This window comes from Carassius carassius, chromosome 1 (genome assembly GCF_963082965.1).
Source record: "Carassius carassius chromosome 1, fCarCar2.1, whole genome shotgun sequence".
Classification (NCBI taxonomy): domain Eukaryota; kingdom Metazoa; phylum Chordata; class Actinopteri; order Cypriniformes; family Cyprinidae; genus Carassius; species Carassius carassius.
The window spans coordinates 32,920,589-32,940,316 of NC_081755.1; the positions used below are offsets into that span (position 1 = coordinate 32,920,589).

A 19,728-nucleotide genomic window follows, 5' to 3' on the forward strand; every position below is an offset into this window, starting at 1 on the left:
CAATGGGATGCTAACACAAGTGAAGTTCTGCTACAAGATGGCGGCACCTTCCCGCCTGGTCTGATGAGGGCGATAACTGCCGTAGACATTGATGGGGCGTGATGACATTGATAATTGGAAATCGCTAAACCATTTTCTCAAATATTGCCTGTTCGAGAGAGAGAGAGAGAGAGAGAGAAATGGAAGTTGCGTGTATTCGCGTCTGTGTTTATCTTTTTAGAGTGAGTTTACTTAAAAACAGCGATTGTATCCTCTCGTCGCTGGTAAATATAATCTAGCGATTCAGTATTTAAACTGTATTTAATAAAAGTCGTTGGGCGGCGTTGACAAGTTTATTTTCTCCTGGTGGTGTGAGCTGCGTGATTTCCACTAATATATATATATATATAACTGGCTCGCTCATCGCGTTCTAAACTGCCAACTGAAATTGAAGCTACCGGAAGTGTCATTGGCAGTGATCCGCCATTTTACTAATCCCTACCAGCAGAGAGCACCATTGAGTTACATTCAAACCGCTGTCCTAAAATAACTCTATTTGAAGTGTTACGGCTCAGTTTTGTTTTGGGTTTGTTCTGTTGTTTTCTCTTTTCCTTATAGGTTGCCAGATAAGGATCCACACCTGTGTCGAATTTGCAAAGCAGTATTTAAGATGGCTGTCCTTTGTGGGAAGGAGTTCTGTCCCCTGTCCTGCAGTTGTGCTCAGGAGCTGGACCTTCATATTGATTTTTTCTTTATTGTTTGTTTATTTTTTGTCGAACATCTTTTTTCTTTTTCATATAACCCCTAGATGTAAAATAAATATTTTGTTTAATTTAATTTTTGGACTCTGATCCCTTTATTTTGTTACTTCCTTGAGCCGGAATGTAACAATTGGGGGCTCGTCCTCAAATGTTTGGTAGAATTTGGAAGGTCCAGCTTCTATTGGTAAGAACAAGAAAAAAAACGTATTACTTGTAAAATTCTTGCTAGCGCCTGTGTGGTCTATAGGCGGAGCGTATTTTACGGGTATTCGATTCACCTGCGTGTTTCTTGGCGTGCTAGCGCTAATGAACAGTGGATGTTTTGTTTGTTTCTGGGAAATGTGCGCGAGAGGTTTTCGGTGTCTTTAAAAAGGTGCATTTTCTTCATTTGTTTTCAATTGAAGAGAAAATAAGTGGTAACCGAAATAGACCGTATGGTGAGTGTATTGATTTATTGTAAGAGTTTCCCTTGTAAGAACTTTTTTTTCTCTCTAGGCTGTACAGTGTAACGTTAGCTCTGGCAGGATTTTGTTATGTATGTGTACTTTACTCGGTAAGCTAATATTGTTGAAAGGTAATTTGTCAGCGAACTCTGTATTTTGTTACACTAATGGTGATGTTCCCCGGTAGGTTTAGCAACGCATTGCGTTGATTTTTTTTTTATTTTAGTTTGTTGTTTTTGTGCTGACGCTGAGTTGAGAGCACTGCCGCTATTGTATGTCTCACTGGTTTGTCCGTGAGTTTATACATTTGACGGTATTTGAGTGCTTAAAAATACTCGACTCTTGGTGAAGGCATGAAGACTAGGGTTGAGTTATTTTAGGGGGGAGGAGAGAGAGTAGGGGAAATAATCACTTGGTGTTTGTAAATTAAATCACTTGATTATGAGTTCTGCTGAATAGAAAAAGATAATGGCTACTGTTTTAGATGGATTTTTTGAGTCTCCTAGTGAGGGATTGTTTGATCAACTAACGAAAGAACAGTTGTTGGAGGTGGCCGCTAAGTATGAGATCTGTTTAACCACCAAAGAAAAAAAGTTAAAGGAGTCTGTTGCACTAATTGTTAAAGCTGCTCTAGTTAAGTTAGAGGTCTTTGTTCCTGATAAGCCTGTTGGTTTTGATGATAGTGCTGCACAATCTTCAGTTATTGCTTCCACATTCTCTTTTGAGCAACGAAAAGAACTAATGCTTTTAGAGATAGAAAAGGCGAAATTGAATCGTGAAATTGAAATTCGCAAATTGGAGGTTGAGGCTTTGCGGTTTCAGTTAATTGGTGAGGGTAAAATGGGGGACAGTACAAGTGGTCTAACCAGTTCGGTCAGAAAAGGGTTGGATGTAGCCAATAATATTAAGCTGATACCCAAATTTAGTGAAACTGATGTAGACGCATTCTTCAGTTTGTTTGAACGTTTGGCAGATGTTATGAAATGGCCAGATTCTGAACAGTCTTTGTTGCAGTGTGTGTTAACCGGTAAGGCACAAAAAGCTTATTCTTCTTTAAATGCTCGTGATAGTCAAAATTATCATAAGGTTAAAGAGGCTGTACTGAAAGCTTATGAGCTGGTACCAGAGGCCTATCGGCAGAAATTTAGAAATATGCGAAAACCTGCAGAACAGACGTATTGTGAATTTGTGAGAGATTTAAAAATCCAGTTAGATCGCTGGTGTGCTGCTTCAGGTGTAACCAGTCGTGAAGATCTTCATGAGTTGTTCCTGTTAGAACAGTTTAAAAGCACTTTGTCTGAGCATGTTTCCATCTTTTTGACTGATCGAAATGTTACATCTACAGAAGAGGCTGCTATTCTTACTGATGAGTATGCACTCACTCATAAATGTGAAGTCAAGAAAAGTAGGCTTAAGTTCAGTGATAGTCCAACAGAGAGTGTAACTACCCGTCATGCCTTGTCTGATAAGCGTGAGAGGAATTTTAAAAGTTACGCTGATAAAAATGACCAGTGTGCTTATTGTCATTTAAAGGGACACTGGAAAAAGGATTGTTTAGCACTTAAGGGAAAACTGATGCGTGTTAAATCTGAACCCAAGCCTGCTCTTGCTATTTCATCTGTTCAGACAGATAATAATTCTGACTGTTTTGATATTTTACAGAGTCTGGAGAAACCAGTGGTACCTTGCAATGTTGGAGATGTTGGGTATGCTCCCTTCATTACAGAAGGCTATGTTTCATTGCTTGGAAGTACTGAGAAGGTTCCTATTAAGATTCTCAGAGACACGGGTGCCTCAGAATCATTCATTTTGCAAACTGTCCTTCCTTTTACTCAGGAGTCCAATACAGGAAACAGTGTGCTGATTCGCGGCATTGGATTGCAAACATTGTCTGTACCCCTACATAACATGTTTCTCCAATCTGATTTAGTAAATGGAGCAGTGGTGATGGGAGTCCGTCCTTCATTACCAATGGAAGGAGTTTCAGTGATTTTGGGGAATAATCTGGCGGGTGACCGTGTATGGCGTGATGTTCCACCTCCACCTGTGGTTGCTACTTGTCCTGCTCCATTGGGTGACACTGATATCTCCCAGCAGTATCCAGAGGTATTTGTGTCTTGTGCACTTACACGTGCAATGCATAAACAATCAGCCGACGCAAAGCTAAGTGATGTGAAGGATTTGTTTACCTCTAAGAGGGTAGTGCCTGGTCTCCTTGCTTTGCCTTCTATTCCCCATCAGGTCTGGGTGTCTGCTCAGAAAGAGGATTCATCTCTGAACTCGCTGTTTGATGCTGCTTTAACTCTTGATGTAGCAGAGAGTTCCGTTAATGGGTACTTCGTTGAAAATGGGGTACTATTGCGGAAGTGGACTTCTAACACAGAGGGAGGTTTGACTGAACCAATTGTACAGGTAGTTGTGCCTGTTTCTTTGCGAAATGCAGTGTTGGATTCTGCTCATGGCGGGGTGTCTGATCATTTGGGCGTAAATAAGACCTACCAACATTTGCTGCAGTATTTTTACTGGCCTCGTATTAAGAGTGATGTAAGGCAGTATATTAAGACTTGTTTGATCTGTCAGCTGACTGGAAAACCAAACCAAACCATAAAATCTGTGCCCTTGTATCCCATACCTGTTATGGAACAGCCTTTTCAGCATCTTCTGGTGGATTGTGTTGGTCCTTTACCACCTTCAAAGTCTGGTAGCATTTATTTATTGACCGTGATGTGTCAGAGCACTCGATATCCTGCTGCATTTCCTTTGCGTTCAATCACCACACGATCAGTTGTAAAAGCCTTATCCCAGTTCATTTCTATTTTTGGAATTCCAAAAGTTGTTCAGAGTGATCAGGGGACAAACTTTACATCTAACATGTTTCAAGAGGTTCTGCGGCAGCTTGGTATTAGACACAACAAATCCAGTGCGTACCATCCGGAAAGTCAGGGTGCCCTAGAACGTTTTCACCAGACGTTAAAATCTTTGTTGAGGGCATATTGCACTGAGTTAAAAGGTGATTGGGAGGAAGGTCTACCTTGGTTATTGTTGGCTACACGTGAAGTTATTCAGGAGAGTTTGGGATTTAGTCCCAATCAGTTAGTCTTTGGACATTGTGTACGGGGACCCCTGGCGGTACTAAATAATGCTGCTTTACCGGAGGAGCCACCACAGAGTCTGATTCAGTATATACAGGGTTTTCGTCGACGTTTATTTTTGGCTGGGGAATTGGCAAAAGAAAAGTTGGGAAAGACTCAGGAAAAGATGAAAAGCTGGTTTGATCGTAAGTCTGAGATTCGCATATTTAGTCCAGGAGATCAGGTGTTAGCTTTATTTCCTCTACCAGATTCTCCTTTTGCTGCGAAGTTTTTTGGACCTTACACTGTGCTTCGAAAAGTGTCTGATCAAAATTATATTCTTTCCACCCCTGAGCGCAGGAAACATACCCAGTTGTGTCATGTGAATTTGTTAAAACCCTTCTATTCTCGTAATACTGCTCCTGAAGTCATTCCTTCCCCAATTGCCCTAGCTAGTTTGAGTCAAGTAGGTGACGTGCAACAGGATGTGAAATCACCTGATGATGTCATTTTACAACCTCGCCTAAAAAACTCTGAGACCTTGGCTAACTTAGAAGGATGGGTAAAACATTTGTCTTGCAAACAACGCTTTGAGTTAAATTCTATGCTGACTGAATTTTCTGTTCTTTTTTCAGATACTCCTTCTCGTACACACTTGATTAAACACGATATTGATGTAGGTGATGTTAAACCTGTCCGAAAACGATTTTATCGTGTATCATTTGACAAACGTCAGAAATTGGAGGCTGAAGTCAATTACATGCTTGAAAACAACATAGCAAAGCCTTCCTTTTCAGATTGGGCTTCGCCTTGTTTGTTAGTAGGAAAATCAGACGACACTCAGCGTTTTTGCACAGATTATAGACGAGTAAATATCCTAACTAGACCTGACTCATATCCTTTGCCTAGGATGGAAGACTGCGTTGACCAAGTTGGATCGGCTAACTATGTCAGTAAATTTGATTTGCTCAAAGGGTACTGGCAAGTGCCTTTGACCGCCCGAGCACAGGAAATTTCCTCTTTTATTACACCATTTGGATTATATTCTTACACCGTAATGAGCTTTGGTCTCAGAAATGCCCCAGCGACATTTCAGCGTTTAATGAACAGAGTGACCGCTGGTTTAGAGGGTTGTGCTATATACCTGGATGACATTGTTGTCTTTAGTGACACATGGGATCAACACCTCATCCGAATTCGTGCGTTGTTTGAGCGTTTGTCTGATGCCAAACTCACAGTCAACCTGGCAAAGTGTGAGTTTGCCAGGGCGACTGTGACTTATCTGGGCAAGGTTGTCGGAATGGGCAAAGTGCGACCTGTACGTGCTAAAGTCATAGCGATTGACAAATTTCCTAGCCCTCAGACTAAACGTGAATTGATGAGATTTTTAGGAATGGCTGGGTATTACAGAAGTTTTTGTCCGAACTTTTCTTCTGTTGTTGCCCCACTTACAGATTTGTTGCAAGCGAAGGCAAAATTTGAGTGGACTCCAAAATGTGAAAGCGCCTTTGAGAATGTTAAACGATTGCTCACATCGTCCCCTGTCCTGACGGCTCCTCGACTTGATAAACCATTCAAACTTCAGGTGGATGCTAGTCAGGTTGGAGCGGGAGCTGTTCTGCTGCAGGCTGATGAGAGTGGCATAAATCGCCCTGTTAGCTATTTCTCACGAAAATTCAATTCGTATCAGACCAATTATTCTACCATCGAGAAAGAAGCGTTAGCATTGATTTGGTCCCTGCAACATTTTGAGGTGTATTTGTCTTGTGGGACTATGCCAACTGTGGTGTACACAGACCATAACCCCCTTACGTTTCTTCACTCTCTGCGGAATCCGAATCAGCGTCTTATTAGGTGGTCTCTTTTCTTACAGCCTTATGCCTTGGAGATTCGTCATCTGAAAGGCGTAGATAACATCTTAGCTGACGCTTTGTCCCGTGCCCCATGTGGGGGAGAATAAGTTTCTTGACTATTGCTACTTCTCGTCTCTTCCCGTTTGTTTTTTAATTCCTTAATTTGGCTTTTTCCAGGTGCCGGGAGATTGCTGGTTTTTGAAACTAAAAGAAGGGTAGAGTTTGGGGAGTTGTAATGGTTAATAATTGATACTAACTTCACCCTAACTCCGGGTAGGTTGTTCTTTTGTACGCATGTTTTGGGGTTGGAACCTGTATAAGGTAGAGTTTCTAATGAGAATCTCTCCCTTTTTTTAAGGGGTGAGGTGTTACGGCTCAGTTTTGTTTTGGGTTTGTTCTGTTGTTTTCTCTTTTCCCTATAGGTTGCCAGATAAGGATCCACACCTGTGTCGAATTTGCAAAGCAGTATTTAAGATGGCTGTCCTTTGTGGGAAGGAGTTCTGTCCCCTGTCCTGCAGTTGTGCTCAGGAGCTGGACCTTCATATTGATTTTTTCTTTATTGTTTGTTTATTTTTTGTCGAACATCTTTTTTCTTTTTCATATAACCCCTAGATGTAAAATAAATATTTTGTTTAATTTAATTTTTGGACTCTGATCCCTTTATTTTGTTACTTCCTTGAGCCGGAACGTAACAGAAGCAAATCAGTCAAATGGGATTAGTTTTTATGTTATGTGTATGTAAATTCATCTTTACTTCAGATGTTATCTGCAGTGTTTACGGTCTTTTGGGGCAGTATAAGCGATATATTCAAATCATTTTGGTGGGTGTGTCTGCTGCGCACTGACGACACAGGTAACTGTTCCAACTCAAAATATAGCCTATTTCTTTATGAACATAATTTTTCAGGAATTGTTAATCATAAACGTATTAGTGTCGGAAATGTATCTGAATATATTACAATGGATAATACAGTTATGTTGTTAATATTGCTCTATAAATGAAAAGCTTAACTTACTACTTTATCTGGGAAATAAAGCTTTATGTCTTTAAATCCATAATGTATATAGTCAGTTTTTTCTCTGAATAAATTTTCAGAAAGAGCACTTTGTCGTTTGTTTTATATGTTGAGGTCATGTCTGTCTGATGTTTATCATGTTCATGATGTTTGCTACTGAAATTCGCGACCTTTAAAAAAATAACCGTTTACATGTCTAGGGTGTTTGCATTGTAATAATGTACAGAAATACTTCAGATTTATAAATGCTGACTTGTTAGGTGATGTTGTCTAGTTAAAATCATACAGTTTCCTATTAATTCAATAGAACATTTACACACACTAGGGATTACCAATATGGCGGCGCTGCGGCTTCACTTTCATGAGGTCATGAGCAATCCAGTTCTATATTATAGATCAGTGGTGATTTCCAATATATGTTTGTGTCAGTAAGCAGCTCATTAATACAGAACGATAATTAAAGGCTCTAATGCACACCAGCACACCAGTATATGTGTGTATTGTAAGAGTTAGACGACGAATGATGGCGTTTGACGTCATGGTAGTGGTGTCCCAATCCTTAGGGGAATATTTTCAGGGGAAGGGGTATAAAATAGAATTGGGATTGGGCCTTAGAGGGTCATAAGTTGTTGTTTTAGATGTGTTTAATCATTTATGTTGTTAAAATAACATTCTGTAACGTAAATGCATTGTCTGCTGGTCTATTTAGCTACTTTTCAGTACACCACATTAAGAATTTCACTTAGTACTGTAAGACTTTGAATGTAATTGTGCAATTTAACATCCGACCACTCTTGTTGGTTTGTAAAAGTAAAAGTTATATCATGTAAGCAACACAGCTACAACAAATAAATTGATAAGGGCTGTGTTAGATTTATAGTGTGCAAATAATCAAGCATTGATCCCCCCCCCCCCCCCCCCCCCAAAAAAAACCCAATACCATTACCTCTGTAATGCACTCTCAAATTCATTAAGAAACATTCTATTCTTTTACGTAACAGAACGTTGTTATGCAACAATAACAAAAATCTACAATGGGTGTTGCGCAGTGATGCTTCACGTCATAGCTGTTATTACATATCGACGACTGGTAAACTTTTGACAAATCAGAAGACAGGACTGGCTTTTTTTTTTTTTTTAATAATCAACTAACTACGTACAGCTTTGGGAAAGTAAATATACACAGTTCATTTGCTGGATAGATATAGGCGGTTTATCCCTTCACCACACACTAACAAACTTTATTCTTTAAAATCATTATTTCTGGATCAACTAATTAACAGCATTTTGTAAATAGTGTCCTAAGTAAATATTCACGTTAACATTCACAGGTTTCCAATTGAACCGAGTAAAAATGAAGCAGCTCTGCCCATTAGATTGTTTCACTTTGAATGACGTCAGGCATTTTCCTGTCAGCTGACGCAGAGGGTGTGTGTTTACGTCGCTGATGTAAACAGAGAGGACCATTTTGATCAGAGAAATCTAGAAGCCAGGGCACAGTAACTCATCAAAGCTGTTCAGTTTTCACCTATGCAACGCCTTAAATAGTACTCTCGCCATGGACTTCTTTATCAATGTGAAGGTGAATTTCCGAGGGAACGCGAAGAGTTTATTGCTGTCTGGCTCGGAGACGAAGAGCTGGGAGTCTATGGAGGCCACGGTAAGCAGAAGATGGTGAGGGGAGGTCAGTCTGACCACTCACCTTGATGAAGTCATCCGATGTCTGCCTCATGCGATTAGAGTAACGTTAGTATTACTAGACATCTCTTGTGACGATCACTACTCAGTGTGCTGCTTCAGCGAGCGGAATGGCCTAAAGGCGTAAACATTTAGAAAGAATGGGCCAAGCAACCATTTTACCGAGAGCCCACGAATGTAAATAGCAGCCGTATTAAACGTTACATCTAAGAAAGTGTGTTATATCTGACGGGTGCAGATGTCCATCGATTAGACCATAATCACAAAGGGGTTTGGCACACTGTGAGGAGAGTGAACACCTGTCACGGCTGTAGATCCTGCTAGCTAAGTGCTAAGCTCTTCATGTTGACTCACTCAAAACATACCAAGCTCCCTTACTACACCGCTTGATAGACGAGTAGATACCCGAGTGCTGTTCATGTATGTAACATTAGCTAACTAGGTTTTGAAACACTGACTGCAAATCTGTTTCAAGCTTATGTACGTTAATTTACTGGTCTGCTTCAAAACGTCGTGTAATCATGTCAGTTTGGAATAACGTACAGTCAGCAGTTCATCAACGCCATAGGCCAGCCAGGGTCTAAATATCACTCAGAAGGGGTAAATGTTTTTAAACGACTCTAGTACAAAGCTACTTACCACATAAGTATATTAATAAAATGGTAATCTGAGGTGAAAGTTACTCATTTACCTTACTTGGTAGAGACCGCTGAAAAACAGGTTGCCCGGATGAGAGGTCGGTTTCGATTGTTATAGTAACTGTAGTAAACAGTATAGTAACTGTCATTATTCAAAATTTAGAAATCATGTATTTTATTTTTATTTTTATACATTTCAAATGTATAAAAATAAAAATAAAATACATGATTCTAAATGTTTTTCGTCACAGAGTAACTAAGCTTGTCAAAATCCCTTTTTAGGTTTTCTATTGTTTTTGGTATTGTGTTGACTTTTGCTATCTTTTGTTGTTCAGGTGAAGAGGTCTTTTGGCCTGTGTAATTTACAACTGACATATTTCGATGAGGAAAATGAAGAGGTGAGGATGAAGAATTAAATATTTGTGATGTTTCTTGCATCACACTGTTAGTAACATTCTTTTTTTTCCAATGAAAACATGAGACCTACATAATACAACATTATTATTATTATTATTATTAGTAGTAGTAGTTAATAATTCCAATAATAATTGTGTTTGTTTCAGGTATCAATCAACAGCCAATGTAAGTAAAATGTCTTAATCTTTGTATAATAAAAACGCAATATATTTACATCCATCCTGAATATGTTATAGCATTGATTGGATTCATTTTTTTCAGTGGAATATGAAGAAGCCCTGAAGGTATTATTATTATTATTATTATTTTGCTTACTTACTGTTTACTGCATATAACTCAATTAGAGCAGCAAACCTCAACTTGATTAAAATACTAAAAGACAAAAAAAAAGGGTTGAGAACCAATAATTTGGAGTGCTCAGCCTGTTATTGTGACTGTGTTAAACCCATTGTTTTGCAATCAAATGTCCAAAAGGACATGCACTACATTGATGTACTGTGCTGTTGATTGTAATTGTAGAGTGCTGCAAGACAGGGGAACAGACTACAAATGAATGTGTATGAGACGAGGGGCAGTAGAGCCACAGTGCCAGGACCGGGCCCACCACCAGGGTCAGGGGTGGGCTTGGGACAGCTAAAACCTGGTACTGCTGGAGAACCCAAGAAGGGATTCAGGCCTCCTCAGCACTGCCCTACTTTGGCACAAGTGGTGAGTCGCAAAGTTCAGGCTGCAGTCCCAGAGGAAGGATTGGTAAGATCTTATAACCAAACGATTTTGCACAATCACAGAAGTAGCCACAGTTGTTCACTATCGTTGTATCAATTTCTAGCCTGCAATTTATTTGGAATGATGCATTATAATATTTTTTATAATCTAAATAAAACCTTCATGTTCTGATCCTTAAACTAAATAATGTAACTCAATTCTGATTACAGTGTTATTGTAGTTTGCATGAAATGTGTTCCCAAAATGTGTTTCCAGATTGATGATTATTACAATTTCCACCATTGTAAGTTAATGACTGGTATGTCACATTTTTGACACATTTTTATATCCTGCTTTTGTATTAAAGGTAATTGTGAATGAAGTCAAAGGTGGGAAGGCAGAAGATAAGACCCCTCCTGCTTGGTTTACTTCATACATGGAAAAGGTATGAGAAACAAGACATTAAAACCAATATGAAATAAAAATCCACCCTATCTATATTAAAAGCATGTTATTGATCATATTTCGGACAAACCATTATTCATGTTTGAGCACCAAATCACCATACTTGAATGGTGCAGATTTTTATAAAAAAAAAATTTAATATATATATTTGTTTTGACCTCACAATTTTTATTAACAAGTCATAACTGGTGCAATGGCAGACTTTTGTCTGGACTTCACCAATCATTTTGTCTGCATAAACCTTAGTCGACTGCAAGTTTGTATTTAAATCTGCCTCCATCCATTCAACAGCCAATGGATTGAAGTTTCACTCTAATGTACATCATTCTGGAAAAGAAAAGATCGGTTGCTATTTCCATTTCATTTAAATTTTGAGAAATGAAAAATTTTGTATGGGTTTTTTTCTTCTGTTGAACATAAAAGAAGATATTTTAAAGAAGTGGATAACCAAACAGTTACTTGTCCTCACTCACTACCATAGTATGGAAAACAAATACTATGGGAGTCACTGGGGACCAGAAATTCATAGATGTTTGAAACAACATCAAGGGGAGTAAATAATGACTTTTTGGGTAAACTAAGCCTTTAAAGGGGTAATCGGACGCCCATTTTCCACAAGTTGATGTGATTCTTTAGGGTCTTAATAAATAGTCTAAAACATACTTTGGTTAACATTTCTCAATGGTAGTGTATAACAACACCCTATTTATCCTGTCAAAGTCAACCCGTTGTCCCTTAAAATGCTAATGAGCTCTGCTCACCTCCCCCTCTCTTCTGTGGGGTTTGTGGATTTGCAAAGATTCATAAAATAACCTTATACTAACTTCTTCTGTAGGTGAGGCAGGATCATGACTCATTAGTGCAAACTTAGACACATTTTGGTGATTGGGGGAGTATTCCCTTTAAAGGTAATCCACTGCGTCTTCAGATGTCAGGAGTAATAAATAAATATAAAAAAAAAAATAATAATGGCAAGAGTAAATGATGACAGCTAAAGTCCCTTTCAAGGAAATCTGTTTATTCGGCCACTATATTTGCAAAGCCTCCGGGCTTCTCAAACAAGACCAAGTCCTATCTAAATGAATGGGGGCAGGGCCGTCCTTGGGGGGGTGCAGCTGGTGCAGCCACACCGGGCCCCGTGCTTGAGGGGCTAGACCAGCCAATGCATATACATTTCGGCTGGTCCAGTCTCACATTTCTATGGGAACCGGAGTCTCTAATGGCTGCTAAAGTGATGCAATGACTTTACCAATCAACTGGCTCTTTCATTAAGAAGGTAGGACTATCCCGCCATGTTGCACAATGCAGTGTCTCCCATTCATAACTATAGGAGTGAACTGCTTTTGTATTTTTTATAGTCTTTGTGACTGTCTATATTTTTTTTATAGTCTAAGGTAAACGCTAGTGTCAATCAAAAATTGTGGGAGGGGCCTGGGTCTGTGTGACATCACGCAGACAAGCATCTGAGATCGGCGCGATTTGAGAAAAGGGAAATTATTTAATGAGATTTAAAAAAAAAACATGGATGAATGGATCTTTATCAATATAAGGTGGTTGTGTACACACTTGTAAAAGTGCATGTCACAACCGATGACCCCTTTAAGTTAAATTTCCGATATTTTTAGCAGTGGAGACAAACCCTAATATTGCTAAGAAAACTTGTTTGTCTCTATTTTTCTCTCTTCAAAATATGAAAACTGCCACAGTTTAAGGACCAGGTGGTTAGGGAGGCAGTAGAGAAGATTTGTAGGGAGTTCTCTGGACAATGCTGCATCCATAAACCAGTGGGAGCAGAGGCTCAGGTTCCTGAGGTCACCTCATCCACTCTCCCTGGGGCCCCAAATCCAGCTCCAGCCTGCAGCAGCTGTCGGGGCCAGACCGCGGGCGGCGGATACCAATGCAGGTAAGGGTGATCTCTGTGAGGTGGATGTCTGTATCTGGATCTTATGATAAAATAATTGCTCCTTTGGTACATTTCAAATGGAAACACATGTTATGATCGTGTGAGAAATATAATGTATAACAGGATGCCTAAAAGAGGTGCCTTTTAATATTGTTTCCATTTTTGTATTTCATTGTGTTTTGGTTTCTTTCTGCACAGTGTGTGTACTTCCTGCACTCTGTGTGAGCCTTGCAGCTTCTCACATGATCCAAGCCACAACCTTGTGAGAGCCAGAACTCCCCTGTCTATTCCTGAGCACGGCTCCCCAGCACCAGATCACAGCAGGTGGGCTTTTGTCCTCTGCTTTGGCATGTCTTGGTGTTGAAGTTCAGAATAGTTGGACATATCTTTTTCTCCGTCTGAAGGTTCTACAGAAGGGGTGACCGGAGCTTTCGTAAGGCCGAGAAGCAGCGTCTTAAAGCGGAGAAGCGCCAGCTCAAGGCGGAGGTGAAGGAAATCAGGAAGCAGCTGAGGATGGAGAGGAGAGGGCTGCAGTGGAGCACTGCTGGAGAAGGGAGCTCTTCACCCGTCCTGCTCCAGCCACGCGCTGCACAGGCAAACAGCCCAGAGTAAGAGCCCCTTACACCCCTTTCCCTCCTGAAGAAGAGAATATTAAAGGGATAGTTCACCCAAAATTGAAATTTCTCTCATTTACTCAACCTCATGATGTTCCAAACTCATATGAAGTTATTTTTAAGAATCATTTTTCCACAAACAAATAACTGATGCCTTCTTGTCAGCTTTTCCCATCATGTTATTCTTACATTTGAATGTCAACGTCATAATATGTTTTCTGGTGTTTGAGAACAGTAGTATTTCTTTATTACCCCATTTTTACTGGCTGAGCCATGTTAACGTGTAATATAGGAGGTCATGTGTTAATGTAGCCATTTAGCTAGCTGACACCAGAAAGTTTTTCTTTTTTATTTATAGTGTAATATACTGAAAACAACAGTTTAAATGTAGTTAATGATAATAAGATGCCATTTAATTTATACTGTCTTGGTTCCAGTCGCCCTAAACGTCCATGCCCACTTGCTGTGCCAGCTATGACAGCTCTACTCCTGGATGAAAACCTGCCTGATGGATCACGTTTGCGTCCTGGGACCAAGTTAATCAAATACTGGAAGATGAAGAACAGTGGCAGAGTGTGCTGGGACTCTGAGACCAAGGTGCACTTTGACTCTTAAACAGACATACACAAATCTGTATACACACACACACACAATAAAAAATCTGAACCTGATTGTGTCCCATTTTGGCCTCAGTTAAAGTTCATGTGGGGGAACTTGGCAGTGGGCTCTGGTGAAAGATGGCGGGAGGTTGCAGTGCCCACATTACAGCCAGGTCAGGTGGGTGTCATCAGTGTGGCACTTTGTGCTCCGACGTTAGAGGGCACCTATACATCGCATTGGCGCCTGGCACACAGAGGAGAGCAGTTTGGACCGCGTGTTTGGTGCAGCATCGTCGTGGATCCACATGCTCCGACAGCCATCTGTGCTGATGGGTTACTGGTGTCTCCCTGTGTCACCCCACAGGTAAGACAACCAGATCATACACCAAAACAAAAGAAATTAAAAATTCAGAAAAATCGTTCGTGAAAGCGCTGTCCCAATTAGATGGCCTGTCGATGAGCGCACAGAACAGTTCGGAAGAGGTAGACTGTTCTTCCACACACTGTACCTCAAAGGATGAGAAAGTCTGAACAGACACTGTCTGTATTTTAAGTGATTGTTTAAAAACCAACCTACCAGCAGACCTTGGGGGTACTAATGAAAACAACAGTTAGACAGACAGAGTGCAAAGTTCTGGAGGAACACACAAACTGTAATAAAACACATTCATGATTCCAAAACTAAAAACAGGCACAATTTATTTTTAGTTTATTATTTTTAGCTTGTGATGGGTACATTATACCACAACTTACACCATTTTTTGCAAGCTTTACAGCCCATTTTCATTAAACATGAAAAAAAAATGCTGGTAAACATTTTTAAATGATACCAGTTAGAGCATTAACTTTCACAGCCCTGAAATTACTAAAACTGATATAAAAACTGAAACTTAAACTAGAAAACTATATATATAATGTGGATTGAACTAATTTGATAAATTGAAAATATAAAGGAAAAAAAAAAAAATAATTATGAGGCCCAAATATAATATATTTTAGGTTTTTGGCCAGTATAGATTTTACAGATTGTTAGTTTTGTTAAGTCATTAAATTTTTTTTGTGGCCATTTTCACCCTGTCTGGCACTTTCAGGAGAAGTCTTCGTGCACTCTTGAGAGGGAGGAGAAATGCCGGGCCTCAAGGGAACAGCTACCTTTGTCTGTAAACCAGGACTGTGATCAGGAATTCTACATTCCTTCTGTGGACTTACTCACAGCTCAGGTATTGCCAAACCCATCATGTTTGTCATGTTTCATGAAGAAAGTTTGACTCCATTGTCAATTCCACACTCTCTGTTTTGTTTTCACTCAGGACTTACTGTCTTTTGAACTGCTGGACATCAACATCGTACAAGAGTTGGAGAGCGTGCCCAACAACACTCCTGCAGGTAACTTCAAATCTGTAACAAGTTTAAAAAAATCAGAATGAACAACTTTTATGAATTATGCATATTCATTAACATAAACAGTAACATTTTAATATAAATTGTATAGATTTCAGCCTTTACTACTATTGTCTCTTTCTGCATCTCTGTATGTGTTTATGAAGATGTTACGCCATGCATATCGCCTCTGCCCCATGATGGACCTCTTCAGGAGAAACCAACACTGGGACTCATCCAAGAGGAAACAGAAGCCCAAGGGGTCAGCAGAATCCTGGGTAAACATTAAAGCACAACTTTTCTGCACTTTTTGTCTTTGTATTTCTGTCAGTGATTGTGTAGCTTTTTATATTTGTGAACCTTTTTTAATGTCGTACTCACAGATGTGGCCCAGGGCACAGAGTTAGAGGGCATCCCAGCACAAGAGAAAGGGGAGGAGAGCATCATTGGGCTTCAGTCTTTGTTTAGTCCGTCTGTGATCCGCTCTCTCACTCTTGAAGTGACCCGTGAAGTAGTTGAGCATGGGGTGCTCTGTGGGAGATGCCCAGCTAAAGGTTTGTGAAAAATGAATGCTTTAATTAATCAAGGATGTATTAAATTGATCAAAAGTTACAATAAAGTAATTTTTAATGTTACAAAGGATTTCTCTTACAAATAAATTCTGTTATTATGAACCCTCTATTACTTTCTATCAAAATTCTGTTTTTAACCTTAACATCAGTAGAACAGTTATGCACATTGTTAGCAGTATTTGTGTAGAATGTAGGTAAAGTGTTTCTAACATTTACTTTTCCTATTTTAAGTGGTGCGTCCAGCCCCGCAAGGTTCAATGTCACTCTGTGAGAGGAAATCAGAAAAGGTTTCAGAAACAGGGCTAATATCTGCTCCAGCCCCGCTGAAAGTAGAAACAACACAAATCTCCAGCCCTGCTTCAGCACAGACAGAGAGCTCTGATGTAGCTGCTCCTCTGCTGATGCTTCCAGCAGAGCTCATCAGCACAGGTAACAGGGCTTAGAGAATATTTCATTCTGACCAGTGTCATTTTGTACATTGCACATTTTGTAATTGTCTAAAGGTGATTCAAACAGCTTCAAACCAAGGACAGTAAATTTCTAGCCATTAAAGTGATTGTTCTTATGTTTAGATGAGGGTCACGAGTCTGACATCGAGCCGATCCTGGTGGAACCTGCAGGTGGAGATCTGGTAGAAGAGGGAGAGGAGGAAGTGGAGAAGAAAGAGCAAGTGAAGGACACAGAAGCAGCTAAGGAAACCCGCAGCAGAACCTCATCTGCGTCATCAGAAGACTACATCATCATCCTCCCTGATTGCTTTGACACCAGCCGTCCACTAGGAGAGTCCATGTACAGCTCAGCCCTGTCGCAGCCTGGAGAAGAGCCTGCAGAGGGGGACAAACTAGAATCAGTGGACATCGCAGAGCTGCAGAGCCCCATTGCTGCTGCTGCTGCTGTTAGTGCGGATGCTAATGACATGCTCTGTGCCTCCCAGACTCTGGATGCTGTGCCGCTCACCCCTGTGATTGTAGTGGCACCACAACCCTCTGTCAAATCCTGGTAAGTTTATTCAGAGGACATATCAGCAGTAATAGATTGGGCTCAGAGGTCAGTTAAAAGTGATGCACCAAACTTTTGCCAACAGAAACAGCAGGGTCGAAATCATTGACTGAAACAGTGATGTATAATTAACATGTCTCCAGAGAAACATTTTGACAGTGCTAAAGAGGTGCTAAGGTAGCAAAACATTTCTTGGTCACTGATCAAGTTTGTGACATCGGTCATCTGAGAATGTTCTTGATCCATTTGAAGCATGCAGACTTCACAATATCCTGGCTTAAGTCTCTGTATGCACACATTCCTACACCACATTACAACCTAGATTTCTTTAACGGCATCCTCATAATTTGATTTAAGTGAGATGTTAAATTTAGCAATCTCTTTATTCAGCACAGAGATACAAGAGCAAGTGGAAGATGCAGCAGAGGAGCAGGAGAAGAGTAACCCTGCAGAGTCAGGAGATAAGGAGAAAGGTCAGTGGAATCAAAATGGGATATTAAAATAATAAACCATCACAGGTTGTGAATTAGTGCATTTTTCAAATAATACAAAGTGGACAATATGATAAAAGACACAAACAGCTCAGTTTGAAAGGTGACCGTTTTTTATTATTATTATTATTTTAATGTATATAGATTCTGAGCCATATCAACCTGACCCTGAGAACTCAACAGCATCTGCCAAGTCTGAAACAGAAGATCTTAGGTGAGTTACACTGCACACAAGCACGCGTTCTGCCTCATGGAAGTGCAGCCAGGACATTCACTGTATTATGTTTGTTTGTTGTCTTTCCTCAGGGCTAATAGCATCACCGGTGGATTGGTGAAGGGTGCCCTGTCCGTGGCAGCATCTGCCTACAAAGCTCTTTTCACTGGACAGACTGGGTCTGAGAAGGTGAGTTTGGGAGCGGTTCACACAGGTTGCAGAATGGAAAAACACTTTGAAAGAAGCTTCCTTTTAAACTTTCAAACTTCTTTTACATTCACAAAGTATATTATGAATGTGGCAATGGTGTGAAATACTGAAAAAACTCATTTTTTTTGGTCCTATATTAAAAAAGAAAAGAAAAAAATTATTATATAGTTAATTACTTTCATTATAATTGAAAAAATGAATTTTTTTATTTGATGTAATTTTATACATGGTTTATTAAAAAAATCATGCTTCACAGGACTGATTTTGATTTAACTAGGATCAAAATGTATTTTGCCACTTAGTGACAAAATAGCCTTATAAAAATAACTCTAGACAGTAAAGGGCATGTATGACTGCCTAGTGTATGGTGCAACATTTAGGACATAGATCAGTAGTAGTAAGAAATATTTTGTGTTGTGCAGCTCCCAGAAGATGCAGCTTCTCATGACGCCATGATGGCCGTGCTGGTAGAGATGGGCTTTGGTGACCGAGCGCTAAATCAGCGTCTGCTACAGAAACACAACCGCAATCTGCTGGATGTGGTAAACGAACTGGTGCAGATGACTGATAACAACTGGTACACGACACGCTACTGAGATGCTGGTTTCCCTTACATGTGATTTTTTTTTTTGTCTGTTTCTGTTTCTCTGTGCAATCAGCAGCCCATTCCATGATACAGACTCTTTCGTTCCATTTGGGTTGTAAAGATGGTGTGTGTGAATCTGTCTGCTCCAATGTGTAACAGATAATCATTAGACAAGCAGTTCATCACCTTTCTAATTGTGCTTGTTAAAGTTTGTTGTTAGTGGGCATTAATGTTTCACAGAGATGATCATGGGTAGCTATTGAACACTAATAGGTACAGTAATTATTAAAAAACCCTTGATTTTAAAGAATTAATATGAAAATATGAGACATTTTGTTTTTTTTAATATTTAGAGTGTTTTGTGTTCCCAGGTTAAGAATAGGTTTTGGGAAAGTGCAATAGATCTGGCTTTGTGTGGACTCTTAATCATCAGTCGAGACCAAATAGACTGATAACTTTTGTCATCTTTACATGGACTCGAGATGACAAATTAATCAATTCCATACAAGAGAGGTCAATATAAAGTTGTGTTTTTTTATATTTTTTTTTAATTTATTTTAACTGTTATTGCTTATAGTACATCTGGGAATTATTATTATTATATTGAAGACCAATGATTTGTTTCTAAAAAGTCCACGAAATAGGACACATACTGCACTTTGTGAATGTGTTGCCATTTAAATATCTGAAAAATGTCATGGCTTGAAGCAGCAATGCATTTGAATAGTTAAATGGACTGATATGTAGAATATTTTAATTAATGCTTTAAACGGTTAAAGTGGCAAGGCAATCATGACATATTTAACTCCAGTTAAATGGTAAGACACATCAAAGTGAGAGACAAAATAAATAAAAGCCAACTGTTCATTCCAAAAAAATAAAATAAAATCATGCAAATGATACCGTATATATTTTGATAATTAAATAGCTCTTGTATTTCATGTAATGAAGAATACATCTAAGCACTTTTCTTCAATGAGAGATTTTGAAACTACCTGCTGTGTAGAAAACATTCCCTGTAAATCATTTAACGTCTCCTGATTTGCTTTTATCCATGAAGCTCTTGCAAGTGGCACATCCATCATTTAACTGACCGATCACACACTTGTTTTTC

At 39.5% G+C, this 19,728-nt stretch overlaps 2 protein-coding genes across 3 annotated transcripts in view; one reads left to right on the forward strand and one right to left on the reverse strand.

Annotated features, from left to right (window-relative positions):
- Positions 1-9,578, reverse strand: part of aoc2 (amine oxidase copper containing 2) — a 24,018-nt gene extending 14,440 nt beyond the window's left edge. The window contains exon 1 of the mRNA XM_059556999.1: positions 9,513-9,578. The gene's annotated coding sequence lies outside the window, so the exon portion shown is untranslated. The remainder of the gene's footprint in view (positions 1-9,512) is intronic.
- nbr1b (NBR1 autophagy cargo receptor b) lies at positions 8,546-18,941 on the forward strand. 2 transcript variants are annotated; one of them, XM_059556995.1, is made up of 21 exons: positions 8,546-8,783; positions 9,795-9,857; positions 10,023-10,041; positions 10,138-10,160; positions 10,396-10,626; positions 10,949-11,026; positions 12,753-12,949; positions 13,148-13,273; positions 13,354-13,557; positions 14,001-14,160; positions 14,257-14,526; positions 15,254-15,382; positions 15,473-15,548; positions 15,710-15,820; positions 15,926-16,096; positions 16,346-16,543; positions 16,687-17,113; positions 17,504-17,586; positions 17,749-17,818; positions 17,911-18,007; positions 18,451-18,941. In XM_059556995.1, exons 1-21 carry the CDS (start codon positions 8,682-8,684, stop codon positions 18,622-18,624), a joined length of 3,009 nt encoding a protein of 1,002 aa, XP_059412978.1. In that variant the 5' UTR covers positions 8,546-8,681; the 3' UTR covers positions 18,625-18,941. The 2 variants fall into 2 exon arrangements, with proteins under 2 accessions (XP_059412978.1, XP_059412980.1); XM_059556997.1 differs by having other exon boundaries at positions 10,396-10,584.
- Positions 18,942-19,728: the final 787 nt, after the last annotated feature.